Source organism: Mobula hypostoma, chromosome 15 (assembly GCF_963921235.1).
Source record: "Mobula hypostoma chromosome 15, sMobHyp1.1, whole genome shotgun sequence".
Lineage (NCBI taxonomy): Eukaryota > Metazoa > Chordata > Chondrichthyes > Myliobatiformes > Myliobatidae > Mobula > Mobula hypostoma.
In genome coordinates, this window is record NC_086111.1 from 16,639,552 (window position 1) to 16,660,121 (window position 20,570).

The following is a 20,570-nucleotide window of genomic DNA, read 5'->3' on the forward strand; positions in this document are numbered from 1 at the left end:
GACTAGTGGTGTGCCACAGGGATCAGTGCTGGGTCCATTGTTATTTGTCATCTATATCAATGATCTGGATGATAATGTGGTAAATTGGATCAGCAAGTTTGCTGATGATACAAAGATTGGAGGTGTAGTAGACAGTGAGGAAGGTTTTCAGAGCCTGCAGAGGGACTTGGACCATCTGGAAAAATGGGCTGAAAAATGGCAGATGGAGTTTAATACTGACAAGTGTGAGGTATTGTACGTTGGAAGGACAAACCAATGTAGAACATACAGGGTTAATGGTAAGGCACTGAGGAGTGCAGTGGAACAGAGGGATCTGGGAATACAGATACAAAATTCCCTAAAAGTGTTGTCACAGGTAGATAGGGTCGTAAAGAGAGCTTTTGGTACATTGGCCTTTATTAATCGAAGTATTGAGTATAAGAGCTGGAACGTTATGATGAGGTTGTATAAGGCATTGGTGAGGCCGAATCTGGAGTATTGTGTTCAGTTTTGGTCACCAGATTACAGGAAGGATATAAATAAGGTTGAAAGAGTGCAGAGAAGGTTTACAAGGATGTTGCCGGGACTTGAGAAACTCAGTTACAGAGAAAGGTTGAATAGGTTAGGACTTTATTCCCTGGAGCGTAGAAGAATGAGGGGAGATTTGATAGAGGTATATAAAATTATGATGGGTATAGATAGAGTGAATGCAAGCAGGCTTTTTCCACTGAGGCAAGGGGAGAAAAAAACCAGAGGACATGGGTTAAGGGTGAGGGGGGAAAAGTTTAAATGGAACATTAGGGGGGGCTTCTTCACACAGAGAGTGGTGGGAGTATGGAATGAGCTGCCAGACGAGGTGGTAAATGCGGGTTCTTTTGTAACATTTAAGAATAAATTGGACAGATACATGGATGGGAGGTGTATGGAGGGATATGGTCCGTGTGCAGGTCAGTGGGACTAGGCAGAAAGTGGTTCAGCACAGCCAAGAAGGGCCAAAAGGCCTGTTTCTGTGCTGTAGTTTCTATGGTTTCTAAGTATGCTCCAAGGATAGGTTTCAAAATGAATTGAGGTTATTGTATGTTTTATAGTGAATATGTCTGCTTTGCAGAAAACCCATTAATCTTCCCAAAGTTGGCAATTTAGCAGTCAATGTAGAAAATAATAACAATTGTTGCCGCTGTTCTTGATCTTTTCATTGATGGTATTTATACAGAAAACAATTACATTTGCGATAAATCTTGTTTCTTTTCAAAGTTGATGGGCTGTTAAATGAGTAGTTTATATATTATTTTGCAGCCAATTTGAAACAGTTGTTCCACTGGAAGATTCTATTGTTACTGAGGTCACTGCCACATTGCAAGATTGGGTGATGCTCTGGAAACAACTCTATGTGGTAAGCACAAAACTTTCTAATGGCTGATGACTTTCATGTGGAGTAATTACAAGCTGAACTTAATTTGAGGCTTTATATTCAGGTGCCATTTGTACCAGTGTTCAGATTGCAAGTTATAGTATTATTTGGGACAAATACTGAACTCTTAAATAATTCTTTGTTGGCAATAATTATTACTTATCTGCGTGTTCAATGATAATTTTCTGGTGAAAATAGTCTATATGTGTTGTCTGGTATAGAAGTAAATTTAAATAAAATTGCACAGAATTAATGTTTTTAATGTCTGTGTAGAATAAAAAGATAAAATCAACATGTAAGATTGGTTGTTCTAGTGCTTAGAAAAACCTTTAACCACTCTCTATACTGAAATGTGATTGTGGTAGAATTTTTTAAAATCAGGAGCTTCTAATGGTGTGCTTGCAAGTAGTAGTATTTGCGCATTGTGTTCATTCTTTCCTTTAAAGATTTTGGGCAATTAAGACACTTCATTTTAGTGCATTGACAGAAATTGAGCAAGTGACCACATTTTAAACCTGAACGTTGTATTTTGAGGTAAGCACTTGTAAATAAGAGAAGTAATCTCAAAAAAAAACTGAAAATGCTGTAAATAGATTAGGCTGCATCTGTGGGAAGAGGATTTATCAAAAATATTGATAGTGAGGAAGATGTGTAAAGATATAACAGGATGTAGGTTGATTGGCAATATGGTTGAAAAAATGACAGATGAATTTAATCTGGATCAATGTAAAGTGTTGCACTTTGGGAGGTCAAATATAAGATGTAAATGGCATGGTCTTTATACAGATCTTTGGTGATAAGTCCATGTTTCTGTGAAAGTGGCACACAAGTGGATAGGGTTGTAAATCAACTAGGGCATCAGTATAAAAGATGCAGAATTGTTGTTAAGCTACATTTGGGATATTGTATGCAGTTCTAGTTGCCATATTACAGGAGGTATTAACTATAAGGAGAGGCTGGATAAACATGGGCTGTTTTCTCTGGAGTGTCAGAGGCTGAGGAATAAACTGATAGAAGTATATGAAATTGTGAGATATAATAAGGTAGATAGTTGGAATTTGGCATGGAAATTTCAAATACTGGAGGGCATAGGTTTAAGTTGCGGGGGAAAGTTTAAAGGAGATACACGAGGCAAGTTTCTCTACTTCTATCACATTTCTTTTGATGACAGGATTTTCTGAACTGATGCCACTTTGGAAGGTCTTCCTTTATGAACTTCTCTTCTACCATAGTTGAAGGGTTCTCTTGCTCACTTCTACTCTTACCTACTGTCCTGGACGATGTAGAAAGAGTTCCCTGACCCTTATGTTTTACCTTAACATAAGACCTAGGGTGAGCTGGCTCGTTGGATGAAAAATTGTCTTGGTTATAGGAGTCAGAGTGGTGGTGGAGGGTTGTTTTCAGATTGGAGGACTGTATCCAGTGGTGTACCACAAGGATTGTTGTTGGGTCTACTGTTGTTTGTCATTTATACAAACAATTTGAGAATGTTATTGGCTCTGTGGATGACGCGAAAATTCGTAATCTTGTGGACAGTGGTTATCAAGCATTACAACAGAATCTTAAATCTATGAGGAAGGTGGATCAAGGAATGATGGATAGAATTTAACTCTGGCACAGAACTGGAGATGGATGTACTCAGAAACATCTGAGATGCTAAAAACCTCAGAGATGATTCTTTTACCGAGGAGGACAAGCTTCAGGTAATAGATGGGTGACCACCAGGAGAAGTACAAGGAGTAAGCAGTTTGTGCAGGGTTCTCCTGTGGCCATTCCCCTCAGCAACAAGTGTACTTCTTTGGATATAGCTGGTGGGGATGACCGATCAGGGCACAGCAGCAGCAGCCATTCCAGTGGCACTGTGGATGGTTCTGAGGCTAGGCAGGGAAGGATAAGATCAGGCAGAGCGATGGGTGATAAGAAATTCTATAGTTAAAGGGACAGATGGGAGATTCTGTGATCATGACAGAGACACCAGGATGGTGTGTTGCCTCCCAGGTGCTAGGCTCCACAATGCCTCAGAACAGCTGCAGAAGATTCTCAAGGGGGAGGGTGGGCAGCCAGAAGTTGTGGTGCACATTGGCACCAATGACATATCTAGATAGGGGTAAGAGGTCTTGCACATAGAATTTAGGGAGTTAGGAAACAGGCTGAAGAGCAGGACCTGTAGGGTAGTAGTAATCTCTGGATTGCTCCCAATGTCATGTGCTAATCAGGGCAGGGATTGCACGAGAGTACAGATAAACAAGTGATCATAAAGACTACAAGATATGAGAGCAGAATTAGCCTAACTGGCCCATTGAGTCTGCTTCACTATTCCATCATGGCTGATTTATCATCCCTTTCAACCCCATTCTCTTGCCTTCTCCCACAACCTCTGATGCACTGACTAATCAAGAACATATCAGCCTCTTCTTTAAATATACTCAATGACTTGACTTCCACAGTCATCCATGGCAATCAATTCCACAGATCCACCACAATCTGGCTAAAGAAATCTCTCCTCATCTGTGTTCTAAAGGGGTGTTCCTCTAGTCTGAAGTTTTGCCCTCTGGTCCTAGACTTGCCCACTATAGGAAACATCCTCTCCATGTCCTCTGTATCTAGGTCTTTCAACATTTGATAGGTTTCAGTGTGATTCCCCTTCATTCTTCTAAACACCATCGAGTAAAGGCCCAGAGCCATCAGCTGCTCCTCAGATGTTAACCCTTTCACTCCTGGAATCATTCTTGTGAACCTCCTCTGGACGCTCTCCTAAGGATTCCCAAGTCGCTTTGCACATCTGATTTTTGAATTTTTCTCCCGTTTAGAAAATAGTCCACGCCTTTAATCCTTCTACCAAAGTGCATGACCATATACTTCCTTACACTTTATTCCATCTACCACTTCTTTGCTCATAGTTCTGTCCTGTCCAAGTCCTTCTACAGACTCCCTGCTTCCAAAACAGCATCTGCGCCACCTATCTCTGTATTGTCTGCAAACATGTGGCCACAAAGCCATCACATCCACCATCCAAATCATTGATATATAATGTGAAAATAACCAGTCCCAATACTAAACCTTGTGAAACACCAGCAGCACACCAGAATAGGCCCCTTTCATTCCCACTCTTTACCTCCTGCCAGTCAGCTAATCTTCGATCCATGCTAGTATCTTTCAAGTAACAGCATGGACTCTTGTCTTGTTAAGCAGCCTCATGTGCAGAAGGTCAAAGGCCTTCTGAAAATCCAAGTAAGTAATATCCACTAACTCTCTTTTGTTTATCCTGCCTGTTATTTCCTCACAGAATTCCAACAGAATGTTCGGGTAAGATTTCCTCTTAAAGTAACCGTGATAACTTTGGCCTACTTGATCATGTTATGTGTCTCTAAGTACCCCGAAACCTTATCCTTAATAATGGACTCCAACATCTTCCCAACCACTGAAGTCAGGCTAACTGGTCTATAATTTTCTTTCTTCTGCCTTTCTTCCTTCTTGAAGAGTGAAGTGACATTTGCATTTTCAAGTCCTCCAGAATCCAGTGATTATTGAAGGATCATTACTAATGCCTCCACAATGTCTTCAGCTACCTCTTTCAGAGCCCTGGAGATTAGTTCATCTGATTTAGATTATTTATTTACAATCCCTTCGGAGTTTTCAGCTTCCAAGCATGTTCTGGCATACTGCTAGAGTCTTTGACAGTGAAGACTGACTCAAAATTCTTAGTAATTCCATCTGCCATTTCTTTGTTCCCCATTGTTAAGTCTGTAGTGCCATTTTCCAGTTGTCCAATGTCCACTTCCGTCTTTTTTTCTCTATATCTGGGGGAAAAAACTGTTGATATCCTCTTTTATATTATTGGCTAAATTACCTTCATGGTTAATCTTTTCTCTCCTTATAGCTTTTTAGTTGTCTTCTTTTGGTTTTTCAAAGCTCCCCAGTCTTCTAATTTTTGCAATATTATTTGCCCTCTTTTATGCTTTAATACTGTCTTTAACTTTCCTTGTTGGCCACGGTTGCGTCATCTTCCCCTTAGAATATTTCTTTGGGTGTATCTATCCTGTGCTTTCTGAATTACCTCCAGAAACTCCAGCCATTACTCTTCTTCCATCATCCCTGGTAGTGTCCCTTTCCAATCCACTTTGGCCAGCTCCTCTCTCGTGCCCAAGTATTCCCAAGTCCGTTTGCACCTCTGATTTTTGAATTTTCTCCCTTTTAGAAAATAGTCCATGCCTTTAATCCTTCTACCAAAGTGCATGACCATACACTTTCTTACACTTTATTCCATCTGCCACTTCTTTGCTCATAGTTCTGTCCTGTCCAAGTCCTTCTACAGACTCCCTGCTTCCAAAACAGCATCTGCGCCACCTATCTCTGTATTGGCCACAAACATGTGGCCACAAAGCCATCACATCCATCATCCAAATCATTGATATGTAATGTGAAAATAATTGGTTCCAATGACAACCCCTGTGGAACACCAGTAGCGCACCAGAATAAGCACCCTTTATTCCCACTCTTTGCTCCTGCCTATTCTTCTGAATTCCAGTGACTACAGGACCAGAGCTATCAAATGCTCTTCATATGATAAGCTGTTATGGAAAGGTGTAAAACAATATGGTTGTTGTCATAAGGGATTTCAACTTCTCTAATATAAACTGGAACTTTGTGTGCAAGAGGTTTAGATGGGACAGAATTTGTTAGGTGCACCCAGAAAGGTTTCTTAAATCAATATGTAGACAGTGCAGAAAGAGGAGGGGTGGACCTGATGTTGGGTAGTGAGCCTGGCCAGGTGACCGACCTTTCACGGGTTGAACTGTCAGGGAACAGTGACCCCAAATCCTTACGTTTTAGGGTAGCTATAGATAAGGATAAGTATGGACCTTTTGGGAGAGTATTAAATCGGAGCAGGGCAAATTTCAAGAGCATGAGGCAGTAAATGGAGAGAGTTAATTGGGAACAGCTGTTTTTGGGCAAGTCCACATCTGATATGTGGAGGATGTTTAAAAACCAATTGCATAGAATACAGGACGGGTATGTTCCAGTAAAAAGGAAGGACAAGCATGGCAGGGTTAGAGAACCTTGGATGTCGAGAGACGTGATTAACTTAGTCAAGAAGAAAAAGAAGTGTGGAAAGCTTGGGAAGCTAGAATCAAACAGAGCCTTTCAGGTTTGTAAAGAAGCCAGAAAAGAACTAAAGGGAATCAGAAAAGCTATGAGGGGCCATGAAGAGTCATTACCAAGTAGAATTAAGGGGAAATCCCACTGTATTTATACATACATCAAGAGCAAGAGTATAACTAGGGAGAGTGTAGGATCACTCAAGGATAAAGGGTGAACATTTGCTTGGATGCAGAATTGTGGGTGAGGTCCTAAGTGAGTTTTTTATATCCGTATTTAGCAACGAGAAGGACATGGAGGATAGGATGATCAGTTTCGATTTGCTTGAGCATTTCAAGGTAAAGGAGGAGGTAATGTTGGGTCTCTCAAAGTCCACTAAGGTGGATAATTCCCAGGGCCTGATGGGATACACCTCAGGTTATTGAGAGAGGCAAGAGAAGAGATTGCTGGGGCCTTGACCAATATCTTTGTGTCCTCTGTAGGCTCAGGTAAGATCCCAGAGGACGGGCGAGTAGCTAATGTTCTGTTATTCAAACAAGGAATAGTCCTTGGAGCTATAGACTGGTGAGTCTGTTCTGTTATTCAAATAGCTAGTCCTGGGAACTATAGTCTAGTGAGTTTCACGTCAGCTGTTAGCTTAACACAGGACCTTAAGTTTTTTATAGTGAGTTCTAGCCTGTAAGTTCCTAATCTAATGGCAATATTATTCCTTCAGTATTACTTAATAAGGCGGCAAATTGCAGGAATAAGGTGTGGGATATTTTAGCAGTCTATGGGTATCATATAAAAATAGGAATTGTGTTTGAATGTGATTTTAAATATGATATGTACAGTCGAGCCCAGGAGTTATATTTTTTTTGTTCAATAGAAGCGAATATATGAAGTACAATTTTAAAAAAGAAACTACTATTATTGCTTGGAGTGCTCAGCAGAAGATGTTTATGCCTTTTACCTGTTGTGATGTTTATGCCTTTTACCTGTTGTGATGTTTAGGGCCTGAAATGGTTACTACAAGTAGCTGATTGATACTAGTAAAAATTGATTGATTGAGTTGTCATGAAATTGTAGAGGTAGAGATGATGAAATTTACTTAATGATGAAATTTCTTAATAATCCTGATCGTAGTTTACATCTATTTCAATTCACAGATTATTAGTGAATATTTTTAGTGTGACTTGAGTTTTTTGATTCTGTGGCAACTAATAGTCTGAGTGGGTCAAGCAGCATCTAGAATAGTTGATGTTTCCGGTTGTAACCCTGTATGAGAACCTGCTGAGTGCTTCCTCGACTGCTGATGCTGGAATCTGGTTGTTTCTACTGATTTTCTGATGTGTGTATCACTAGTAAACTGGTCTCTAAATCTATTTAATGCCACATATAGTGTTAAGCATGTATGAAGAATCTGATGTTTAGCAATGAGAGAATATGCCAACAACAGCTTGATGTTCAAGAGCAGGATATGAAAACCATGCAATATTTTCTGTTCTAGAAAACAGTAAATATCCTGACTGGCTTCCTAAATCTGCACAACCTGATGTTCACATGGGCTTGGCCTTAGCAGCAGTTGTGGACCCAAAGAGGATGAATGAGGCTGTTGAGATGCTTTTTTTTTCTGTTCATGCAGTCAGTTTAAGTGAAGAAAGTCCAGGCTAAATTGCTACTTTGTGGGAATTAAATAGTCAATTACTTATATGCGACAAGACCCGGACATCACTCAGGCTGGGGTTTATATTTAGCTAGTGATCACAGAACAGCAAGGTTATTTAAGATTGTTTAATGTCATTTCCAGTTAAAGAGAATGAAATAATTGTTACTCTGGATCCAGTGCAGCACAAAAACACAATAAGGTAAAGATCATAATAAAAATAACCAATAAATATAAAGGCATAGCTCATATATGTACATTAATTGTATTTACATAAAGTGATGCTAGGTACAGGAGTGTCTGTACATTAGGTGACTCTAACAGAAAATGATAAAGTAATGGTGGCTGGGGTGGATTAGTTGGGTAAAGATGTTGATTATCCTTATTGCTTGAGAAAAGTAACTGTGTTTGAGTCTGGACGTGCTGACATGGATGTTATATCACCTCCTTCCCTGAAGGGAATGGGACAAATTACAGTGGGGGGAGGGGTGGAATTCTTCATGATGTTGCTGTCCTTTCTCTGGCACCTTTCTGTATATGTGCTTGGGTACTGCCACAGTACAATTTCCATACCATGTTAGGAGGCTCTCTACTGCTCACCTATAGGTCATGGGTTTTGATGTGCATAATCCCAACTCTCCTCAGAAAGTAGAGGGATTGGTGAGCTTTCTTGATTACGTAGGGTGTGTTCCGGGACCATGAGAGGTTGTGTGATATGTACGCTCCCATGAGTTTGAAATTGCCACCAAAATAAATGGGGATGTGAGCTCTCCTGGTCGATAACAATCTCCTTGGTCTTGTTGACATTGAGGAAGAGGTTATTTGCATTGCACCAGGCCTCAGGACTTCTGCCTCCCCTCTGTGGCTATTTTATTGTTTGTGATGAGACCCACTACTGCTGTGTGATCGAATTCGACAATGTAATTACTTGGGTGTTTGGTTGTACAGTTGAGTGTAAGCAGACTGTACGGCAGTGGGCTCAGCACACAGCCCTGTGGGGCACCAGTGTTGAGGATGATGGGAGGGAGGAGCGGTTGTGCATCCTGACTATTTGAGGTCTGTTGGGCAGGAAGTCCAACACCCAGCTGCAGAACACAGTGGGGTATTTAACTGAGGATTAGGAATTTATTCACCAAGTCTGTGGGGCAATAGTGTTAAATGCTGACCTAAAATCCATTAACAACTTCAGACATAAATATCCTTGTTTTTGAGGTGTATCAGGACCAGGTGCATGCCAGATGCTATAGCATCTGTTGTAGAGCAGTTCTGTTGGTAAGCATATTGGTGGCAGTACGGCAAGAAAGGAGTTTTGGATTTGTGCCATTACCAGCTGTTCAAAGCACATCATGATGATTGGTGTCATTGCCACCGGATGGTAGTCATTTAGTTCTGAAGGTGTAAAGTTCTTTAGTACAGGGATTACAGTGGCAAATGTGAAGAATGTGGGGACAGCAACCTGGATGAGTGAAATGTTGACGATGTCCACAATGACATTATTGAGCTGGTGTGCACACTCCCTGAATGCTTCAAAGTTCAAAATAAAATATATTATCAGAGTACATGCATGTCACCTCATATGACCTTGAGATTCCTCTTCTGCAGAAATACTTAGCAAATCTATAGAACAGTAACTGTGAAGTGTAAACATCAGGAGCTGTAAACAAACTGTGCAAATGCAGATGTAAATAAGGAGCATGAAATAACAATATAACAGAGTTCTGAAATGAGTGTAGTATCCCATTTTTTTCAAGAGCCTGATGGTTAATGGGTAGTAACTATTCTTTAACTTGGTGATGGGAGTCCTGAGGCACTTCTACCTGATGGCAGCAGCAAGAAAAGAGCATGGCCTGAGTGGTGAGGGTCTTTGGATGCTGCTTTTCGATGGCAGTGTTTCAAGTAGATGTGCTCAATGGTTGGGAGGGTTTTACCCATGATGCACTGGGCTGAATCCACTGCCGTTAGAAGGTTTTTCTGCTTAAAGGCATTGCTGTTCCCATACCAGGCTATAATGAAAGCAGTCAGCACACTTTCCACCACAAATCCACAGAAGTTTGCAAAGGTTTTCAATGACATGGCGAACCTCTGCAGATTCCTGAGTAAGTAGAGACGCTGCCTTGCTTTCTTTGCAATTACATTTACATGATAGGTCCAGGACAGGTACTCTGAGATAGTGACACCCAGGAATTTAAATCTGATTGTCAGATGATTACTGGCTCATGGACCTCAAGTTTGCCTCTCCTGAAGTCTACAATCAGTTCCTTGGTCTTATTGACATTGAGAGGTGGTGGTTATTGTACCACTTAGCTAAGTTTTCTCTCCTGTATGCTGATTCATTAACCCCTTTAATACAGCCCACAACAGTGGTGTTGTCAGCAAACTTGGTTGATGGTCATTTAGACAGGTTACCATGCTGTTCTTGGGCATCGGTACGATTGAAGCCTGCTTGATGCAGGTGGGTATCACACACTGCCGGAGCAAGAGATTGAAGATATCCATGAATACACCAGCCAGTTGATTGGCACAGATCTTCAGTACTCAGCCAGGTACTCCATCCAGATTGGATGCTTTCCTTGGATCCACTCTTGTGAAGGCAGCCCACATGTCATTTTCAGATACTGAGACCAAAGAATTATTGGAGGATGTGGGAGTGAGCGATGGTTCCTCCGTGTTCTGATGGTAAAAGTGAGCATAAAAGGCATTGAGGCAACACTTATCAAAGTTGCTGGTGAACGCAGCAGGCCAGGCAGCATCTCTAGGAAGAGCTCATCTGGAAGCAAAGCTCTGCTGTCCCATATGTCACAAGATTTAGCTTTATAGAGGTTATAGCATTCAAACCCTGTCACAGCTGTTGAGCATCCCTTGTTGATTAAGTACTCGTCTGGAATCTCCACTTTGTTTGTGAGATAACTTTCTGGAGAACAGACCTGAACCTCTTGTAGCATTCTTGATCTCCAGACTTGAATTCCTTTGACCCGGCTCTTAGGAGGTTGCAGATTTCATTGTTCATCTAGGCTTCTGAATGGGGGAAAACCTTGAACGATTTCTTTAGCACATGCTCATCTGCAGCTTGTGCTGTAATGACTCAGGTGTAATCATTCAGGTTCTCAGATGAGTTCTTGAACACCCCTAGTCCAGTGACTCAAGGCAATCCTGTAACTGTTCCTCAGCCTCCCAAGATCATCTCTTGGTTGTTTTGATCTCTGGAGCCTTGTTCTTTAGGTCCTGTCTGTATGCAGGTAGTAGGAGTACAGTCAAATAATGTGACTTGCCAAAGTACAGTCTTGGAAAGGAGCAATAGGCATTCCTTACCATAGTGTAGCAGTGGTCTAGTATGTTGGGACCTCTGGTGCAGCAGGTTACATGTTGGTGATAATTGGGCAGGGCTTTCTTCAAACAAGCCTAGTTAAAGTCACTGACTATAATTTGAAATGTGTCAGGATGGGCTGTTTTTTGTTTATAGACAGCATTGTGCAGTTTCGTGAGTGCTTATAATCGGCTGTGATGGTATGTAATCCGCAGTCAGGATCATGGATGAGAACTCCTGAGGCAAATAGAATGGTCTACGTTTAATTGTTAATTGTTCTATGTCAGGGGAACAAGAAATCGACTTAATCCCAGCGTCCGTGCACCACTGAGAATTGACTAAAAAGCATATGGTGCCACCTCTTTCCTTACCGCAATTCGAGGTTCAATTCATTCTGAAAATCTTTTGGTCAGATAGCTGCATCTGGCATATTCACTGTAAAGCCTGATTTATACTAATGCGTACGGGTTACGCCATGGCCTACGCTGTAGACCTGATTTATACTTCTGCGTAGCTCTATGCCGTAGCAAGCATGCGTTGTGTCTGTGTCGCTCTGCAATTCACCGCCAAAACGCTAGTTGGCAGTGGGGTTTCTATACTACTGTGTTGAGTTTCTTCGTGAGAGACATGGACGAGAAAATGTATTTCAAATATTTTCGGATGTCAGCAGGTAGATTTGACGATTTGGTTCATTGCTCCAACCATTTATTTCACATCAGTGTACAGACATGGTGGAGAAATGCAACCGGAAATGCATAGGAGGAAATGCGATGCTACCAAGCAGACCAATCACAGTTGTTGCGGTCTGCGTCATCGCGAAGCATAAGTTACTTTTTTGGGGAGGTGCATGTCACCCTATGGTGTAGGGTACGCGGTACCCTATGGCGTAGATTTGACGCAGAAGTATACATCAGGCTTTAACCAAGTCTCCATGCAACAAACAATTGAGATCTGCCTCATGTACCTCTGATTCAGCAGCCTTGCCCTGAGATCATCAATCTTATTTTCAAGTGACCTTACATGAAAAGGCAGAGGAGGCCTCATCTCTCTGTGCCTCAGCTTGGTTTGAATCCCATCTCTCCTGCCATGTTTGGCCTTGGTATTGATCCTTATTGAACTCTCTTAACTGCTCCACGTTGAACTGTCAAACGTGAGATCTGAAGAACATTGATGCAATTTCGTAATCTGTTATTAAGAGGAAATTTATATGCTGTAGATTACAGCAAAGTAGTTCAAAAGGATATACTTAAGAGGAAAATGTACAAATTCCTGCAGCGTCGCTGATGTACACTGATGCCATCTTTAAACATCCCAGACACTGGGATGTTGTCTGGCTTGGCAGCCCCATGGGGGTTGTCTCTCTGCACAGTAGTTCTCATGTCGGATTCTGTTATGGACACTGACTGGTCACCTGAAAGTAGGGTAGCTTTTGTGGCTCGCATTGTGGTTTCTGCCTCCAAGCATGCATAAAACATAGAACATGGAAAAGTACAGTGTAGGAATAGGCTCTTTAATCCCTGATATCTGTGCTGATCAAGACATATCAGTGAAATAAGCTGACACTTCACCACTGAGAAATTGAAATAATTGCATTTGTGTTCAGTTTGCTTTGGGGGCTGAATTGAAGTGTTAGAGTGTCAACAACAGAAATCACTCTTTCTTACAGTGTATAATCTTGTAAAATCAAAGTTTTCCTTTTATTGCTGAAGCAAATATACGCAATAGAAGGAACGGTTAGAGTATAGTTATTTGAGGTACTGCTTGTCTTTATGAAGGAAATGTAATGTTATATAGTTAAGTACTTCTTTCAGCTTCTTCATCCTTGGTTTGTTCCTGTCCCAGAAGCCATCATTTGCGTATCAGAACTAGTGGTAATGCTCTTGCAAAATTGATAGTATAGAATAAGCAGAATTTCATTAGCGAATGGATTCTACTGTAACAGTAGTCTGTAGTTGCTAATCATTTAGCACATTTTCCTAGATGTATTACAGATTGAATTATATTTAAATATGGCATTATGGTACAGGTCGACCTTCACTAATCTGGCACCATTGGGACCTGAGGAGTGCTGGATCAGTGAAAATGCTGAATTACAGAAGGATCACATTAAGCATAATCAGTGCCGGATTATCGAAGGAACCGGATTACAGGTAGTTGGATTAGTGAAGGTCAACCTATACCTCCATTTGGCATGCATCTGGTATGTATGGAAGCCAATGAATAGAAGAGTTGGTCAAGCTTGGTAAAGTGGAAGGGCAGTAATAAGACTTTAAATAAAATACATTGTATCATAAAAAGTTATTCATCCGTCTCTGCAGCAGCTTCAGGATCTAGTTGATGATGGACAAGTTTTCTCCGAGATAACTGTTGAGACCCCAGCATTTGATACCAACTTGATGGTACTTGTTTGACTGGGCAATAAGCCCTCCTTAACACAGGGCAATGCTACAAGTTGTAATACAGAGAAAACTACCGGAATTTCCAGAAAACCAGTTAGTCCTGGTACAGGAAGTATAACAGAAAGTGGGGTGGGAAAGCATATGCTTCCTTTCTTGTCACAGAGCTACTTTATATCCCTGTAAAAGTAGGTTTGAAGTCTTATTTTTCATTACCCCAACCCAGAATGTTAGATTTCAAAAAGCAGGAAGGACACCTACATACGTCCCCTCTTTCATTGTCTTGGTGCATTGATGAGTGTACTGAAATTGTTTCTTATTTTCATAGCAAACTAGAAAATTTCTTTGGCTTTGCTGGAATTTTTTCTTTTATATTGTCCCATCTCTGACTCTTTGTCCTTTCTTGACTACTTTTTTTTAGATTATGAGGATACTCGGTCCTCGTTTATTGTCATTTAGAAATGCATGCATTAAAAAATGATACAGTGTTCCTCCAGAATGATATCCCAAGAAAAACAGGACAAACCAAGACTAAAACTGACAAAACCACATAATTATAACATATAGTTACAACAGTGCAAAGCAATACCATAATTTGATAAAGAGCAGACCATGGGCACGGTATAAAAAAAAAGTTTCAAAGTCCCAATTGACTCATCATCTAACGCACGTGGCAGAAGGGAGAAACTCTCCCTGCCATGAACCTCCAAGCGCCGACAACTTGCTGATGCATTGGAAGCACCCGACTGCAGCCGACTCTGAGTCTGTCCAAAAATTTCGTGCCTCCAACCAGCCCCTCTGATACAGCCTCTCCGAGCACCATCCTCTGCCAAGCGTTTTGACCTCACCCCGGCTGCCGAGCAACAAGCAAAGCTGAGGACTCGGGGCCTTCTCCTCCGGAGATTCTGGACCACACAGTAGCAGCAGCAGCGAAGCAGGCATTTCAGAAGTTTCACCAGATGTTCCTCGGTGCTCTCACATCCGTCTCCATCAAATCAGGATTGTGCCTAGCACCTTACTTGACAAATAACAGACATCATCACCGGAGTGGCCGCTGCGAGCTGCGTCACGCCGCCATCTTCTCCTCCCTCTTGAAGGTGTTTTTTTTTTCCTTGACTACATCATCACAATTTGAGTTCATGATTAATGTACAGTGCCCATTACAAGCCTACAGGCTCCCAAATCAATCTTGACTACCTCCTACCATCTAGGTTCCTCTTAGGACTGACTTTATTCCATTCTCCTAGTTTCTCAGGTTCTGACAATGTCTAATTTTACCTTTTTTCCTTCCCACCATCCAGGAACCTAAGCATTCATTCCATTTAAGGCAGCAACTTATACTTGAGGATTTTAGTAGTTCTGTAAACTGCATTTCTATACATTAGCTGACTGCTTTATGAGCATCTATATTTAGTCTGCAGGTTTGATGCTGAATTTCCAGTTGCCTATTATTTCAAATCTCCAGCACACTTCCATTATTACTATGTCAGGGTGCTATTTACTGAGTACAGCTGAGTGTTCAATGCCATCATCCCCTTAGTATGACTTAACAAGTTTCAAAACCTGGGCCTCTACAACTGGATCCTTGACTTTGTCATTGGGAGACTACTGTAAGTGTGGACAGCAAATAATATCACTTCCTCACTGACTACTAACACAGGCGCATCTCAAAGATGCATGCTTAGCCCAGTGCTCTGCTCTCTCTCTCATGACTGTATAGCATCTATAAATTTGCCTATGACATAACTGTTGTTGGCAGAATCACAGATGATGAAAAGGGGTCGTACAGGTTTGAGAGAGATTGGCTGGTTAAAAGGTGTTGCAGCAACAACCGTGCACTCAGCATCAGCAAGACCAAGGAACTGATGTGGACTTCAGGAAGGGAAAACCAGAAAACACATACCAGTCATCATTGAGAAGTCAGCAGTGGAAAGGGTGAGCAGGTTCAAGTTCCTGGCTGCCAACATCACAAAGATCTATTCTGGGCACAACGTATTGATGCAATTAAGAAGACACTCAAACAGTTCTGTTTCATGGAGAGTTTCAGGAGATTTGGTATATCATCAAATGTATTTGTAAATTTCTGCAGATGTACTGTGGAGAGCATTTTGATGGGTTGCGTCACCGTCTGGTGTGGAAACACCAATGCACAGGATTGGAAAAAGCTGCAGAAGTTTGTTGACTCACCTGGTTCCATCATGGGCATTAGCCTCCCCACAATTGAGGACATCTTCAAAAGGCGATGTCTCAAGAAGATAGCATTCATTGTGAATGACTCTCAGCATCCAGAACATGTCCTCATCTTATTAATATGATTGAGGGGAGATACTGGAGCCTGACGATGCACACTCAACTTTGTAGGAAAAGCTTCTTTTCCTCTGCCATGAGATTTCTTAAGAGTTCATTAACCCGTGAATGTTATCTCACTATTTTATTCTCTTTTTTTACTATTTGTTTTTTATATATTCATAGGTAGCTTAATGTAATTTTTTAAATATTGCACTGTCCAGCTGCTGCAGAACATCTGATTTCATGAAAAATGTCTATGGTGATAAACTTGATTGTTTCTCATACTTTGTCTTGTGTCCTACACTGTTCTAATGAAGCCCAAAGCAAGCTTGGGATGTAGCTTTATACCTTATGACTAGATACATTGCAGCATTATAGACTTATCTTGTACTAATAGCCTAAACAAGTATGTATCTTCCCTCTCTCAACATGATGAACAGTGTTTCATAATAAATGTGAGATACAGTCTGAGCTAATCAAAGTGAGCATTGTTTAATTCCATCAGAACTGCACAAACTCCAATCTGTGAATCCATTCTGAAGGATCATTCAGTACAAACTGTACCTTTTAGCTGAAACAACTGGCTCATGATGAGTAATAATATTCAAACAACAAGCTAATTTAGTAGTGTTTTTTGCTACTTTCAAAGATTTTAATTGTAATTAATGTGCATTTCTTCAATTCTTCAGCGTATTTCCATGCAGTCAAATCTCATCAAGTTATATTTTAAGTTAAATTGCTTCATTTTCTATTCATCATTTTCCTCTTTGTGAAGGAAAGGTTTGGATCAAAAGAATTTCACATTTTTTGTATGTTTCACAAAGTCGTTGTCACTTTTCAGATTTTACTGATACTGTTTTTCTCCACTGTGAGCCATTAGGGGAGGAAAAACTAAACAATCCTGGAATGTTAATGATCAGTGAAGGCCATTCACCCATTGTAACTGAGCTGATAGTTTAATAAAATGCAATTGCTGTTTAAATAAGATGAGGGATTTTGCATTAACCACCTTTCATGTAGGCCACTACCTGTACTAGTCTTAGAGCCACAAAACATCAATCACCTTTGCTTCCTGTGTCTGACCTACTTGGCTGTTGCATTCCCTTGGATCCCTTGTGCTCTTACTTTGTTGATGAACTTGCCATCTTAGACTTTAACCTATCTGTCATATAACTGTACATTTGTGATGCTGCTGATCTGGCTTTTGCTGTCATTTTCTCCTGAGCCAGATAGTATGCAGAAAGGTATGCTTCTTCGAGAGGTGAACATTACATGAGACTCCTGCTTTACCTAGTTGTTGAATTAAAATACTACTATGGGTTTGCTTTCTTCTTAGATTTCTTCATATTTCTGCTACTATCTTATCCATATGCTGTTTTCAATAACCCCTTCTAATCCCAAAAAATCAGTCCTCAGCAGAGACCTCGGGTATAGTTCTCTACATCTTCAAATCTGACTTCTGAGTCTGACATGATGTTGAGTTCTTCTGCCTCCTTCACCGCCATTGTTGCTTGTTTGGCTAGGAGTCTTCATCCCAGACTGTGGACCCTATCTCCCATCTTCAAACTTCCCATTCCATCCAGAACCCTAATTGTGACACCCTTTTTGGATCTAATTATTAATAAGTGCCAGCATGATCTTGATTTATCTTTCTAATTTTTACACTACATTTACTGAACCTCATTCCCTCTGAACATCATTCCATTTACTGGGCATCAGCCCTAACATTGTCATCAAATCTGTTAAGAAAGGCATTGCAATTGCCTGCCAACTGACTGCTATGTGGTGGAGGTTGAACACCAACCCTCGACAACTCAGACCTTCCTGCAGTCATGACTGCACCATAGAATATTGGGCCATTGATTCCTAGACAGTCATAGATAATTTCTGTTGTGTATTTAATATTTCAATAGTATTTGAGTAACATTGTAAATATACTGTTTGATGAAGCATTCTTGTTTGCTTAAAGTGTTTGCAGGCTATATCTAAAAATACATGAATTGCATGTGTCATGACACTACTGCATGATACATTAGAACCTCCCTTAAAGTAAAGAATGGAATTAGACTCTCATTCTGTGGCTCTATTGTTTTTCTTCTATTTAGTTTAACGTTTTGGATTTATAAAACCGAACAGTGGTGACAGGGTATTTTTAAAAACAAACCTGAGATGTCTCCCTACTTAGGAGTTTGACTTCTCCAAAAAATGAGCCTTGCTAATAGTGTGAAAGTAATGCAGGAACATTTGGATCCAAAGCCATTGTTGATTGCAGATGCTTTAGGTTTCATAAGTAGAATCAAAAGGAAAGGGAAGTCTATTTCAGTGTGTGTGGGTAAATTAAAGAGATTGAGCATTGTCAGTTCAGTGAATGTCTTATTGATGAACTGAGGGATGACTTATTTCGTGGAATCTTACAAGAAAGCATTCAAAAACAGCTCCTAACTGAAGCATAACTTAATTATAAGAGCAGATGAAATAGCTGTATCAGTGGAAAATGCAGACACAGATGAAATTGAGTTGCAGTCAGGAATGAAAGTGAGAGTGAACATCCAGACGGAGGCCTGCCTGGCCGAACAGATTGTGTTACTGTTGTGGCAGGGGCTCATGTACAGACAAATGAAGAATTAAAAGCAAAACTTGCAGAAAATGCAACAAAGTAGGTCACGTACAAAGAACATGTCCGGCAGACCAAAATAAATGGACTACACAGGAAACAGAAAAAGCTAAAAATACAAGTTGCAATTTCAGAACGATCACTAATCTGCATACTGTTGATGAAAAAATCTGATAATGACGAGAGTGGTACAAGACTGAGTGGTCTTGAGATTTACAATTTGAAAACTACCAATTCGGCCATGTACACTGAAATGGACTCCCTTTCATTTTGATTCTGCTTATGAAGCCTAATGTGTTCTGCAGTCAACAATGGCTTTGGTTCTAAATGTTCTTGCATTACTTTCACATTATCAGCAAAGCTCATTTTGGCTGGTATGGTTGGAGCAGTCAAATTCATAAGCAAACTATATGCTTTTCCATCCAATGCACTCAGCAAGAAATGGTACTTAATTCTCATTGGCTATCCCATTACTATTTTGCTCCATTAGCTCAGTGTACATCATCTGTTGTGTAATTAAAAAAACAAACTTACATCTTTCTGATGTAGGCAGCCAGACAAGCAATATGGCTTACACCAGAAGTGAACAGCAAATTAATTAAAATGGAATTGGACACTGACTCAGTTGTTTCAGCAATTCCACACAATGAGTTTGAACAGCATTTCAAAGATACTAAATTGAAGCCTGCAGATATTCAAATAACTTGTACGGGAGAAAAGATTACTCCTGTGGGAATGACATTCATGGCAGTGAAATAAAACAACCAACAACCCACATTGGGCTTGTAAAAACAAGAGCAGCATTGTTGGGGAGTAATTGGCTCAGACAGCTACAATTTGAATAGAGACCCATCCCCCATCCATACTGTACAACATGAACTGCTGTCCAACAGAGGGCAAACCGGTGCTGATGCCAACTACTGTGCCTCTGATTGGAGAGCATATTGGACCAAGGAGGGAGCATGCTGCTCAGAGGGAGCATGAAAGTGATGAAAACAGTGGTCTGACTAAACAGTTTCTGTAGGTTACATCTGTGACAGCCTCTGATATGTTAATTAGGTAGTTACTTGCGACATGTGGCTTGGTTTTAAGCTGGAGGAAAGTTCAAGGAGCTTCAGAAAAGTTCCAAGCATTTGGCTTTTGTGACTAAAAGAACCAGAATCTACATTAAGGTTATTAAGGTTATGTGTGCATTAAGGTTATTGCAAGAACTTAAGTGGAAGACAAAAAACTGCTTGTAAAAGTAGAGGCAAAGACCAAGCCCAGCTAGATGAATGGAAGAACAAAAAGAAAGGAGTCAACGAAGATACAAAAACAGGATTCATCAGTAGATGTTGTGGATGAGGAAACCAAGAGGAGAGATGAGATTGTAAAGGGAGCAATAGGATTAATAAGAGAATACTCCAGTGAACTGAATGGATCTTCCCAATATCAAGATGCATAAACTAGAAGAAGAAAAAGGAAAGGGAAGAAAGGTATCAGAGCTGTCAAAACCACTTTCTGCAGTCTCTGAGCCAGTGCCTGCAGCCACCATGGAGGAGGCCCCAGAACCTGAGATTGTTTCACAGCCACAAGTCTCATCTGGCAAGCAGAGTGACCCCTCCCCAGCCCGTCAGGAAAGATGTATTCCACAAGAGTAAGAAATTTTCCACCGTGATTAAATCTTTCTGCCTATATGGGACAATTTTTAAAAATTACTATACTGTGGATGTCTGTATAGTAGTTATATTATATAAGTATACTGTGTAGATAGATGGAGTTTATTAAGTGAAATTTATTATCATTTAACTATATACATGCCATATAATGTATATAGAAAGAGAGAATGTTTC

The 20,570-nt window shown here is 40.6% G+C and overlaps 1 protein-coding gene across 8 annotated transcripts in view; it reads left to right on the top strand.

Moving 5' to 3' along the window:
• dock3 (dedicator of cytokinesis 3) overlaps window positions 1-20,570 on the top strand; it is a 966,938-nt gene that overhangs the window by 192,884 nt on the left and 753,484 nt on the right. For all 8 annotated transcript variants that reach the window (XM_063067780.1, XM_063067785.1, XM_063067784.1 and 5 more), the window contains exon 5: window positions 1,276-1,372. In XM_063067780.1, the coding sequence (XP_062923850.1) occupies window positions 1,276-1,372 (97 nt within the window). The remainder of the gene's footprint in view (window positions 1-1,275; window positions 1,373-20,570) is intronic.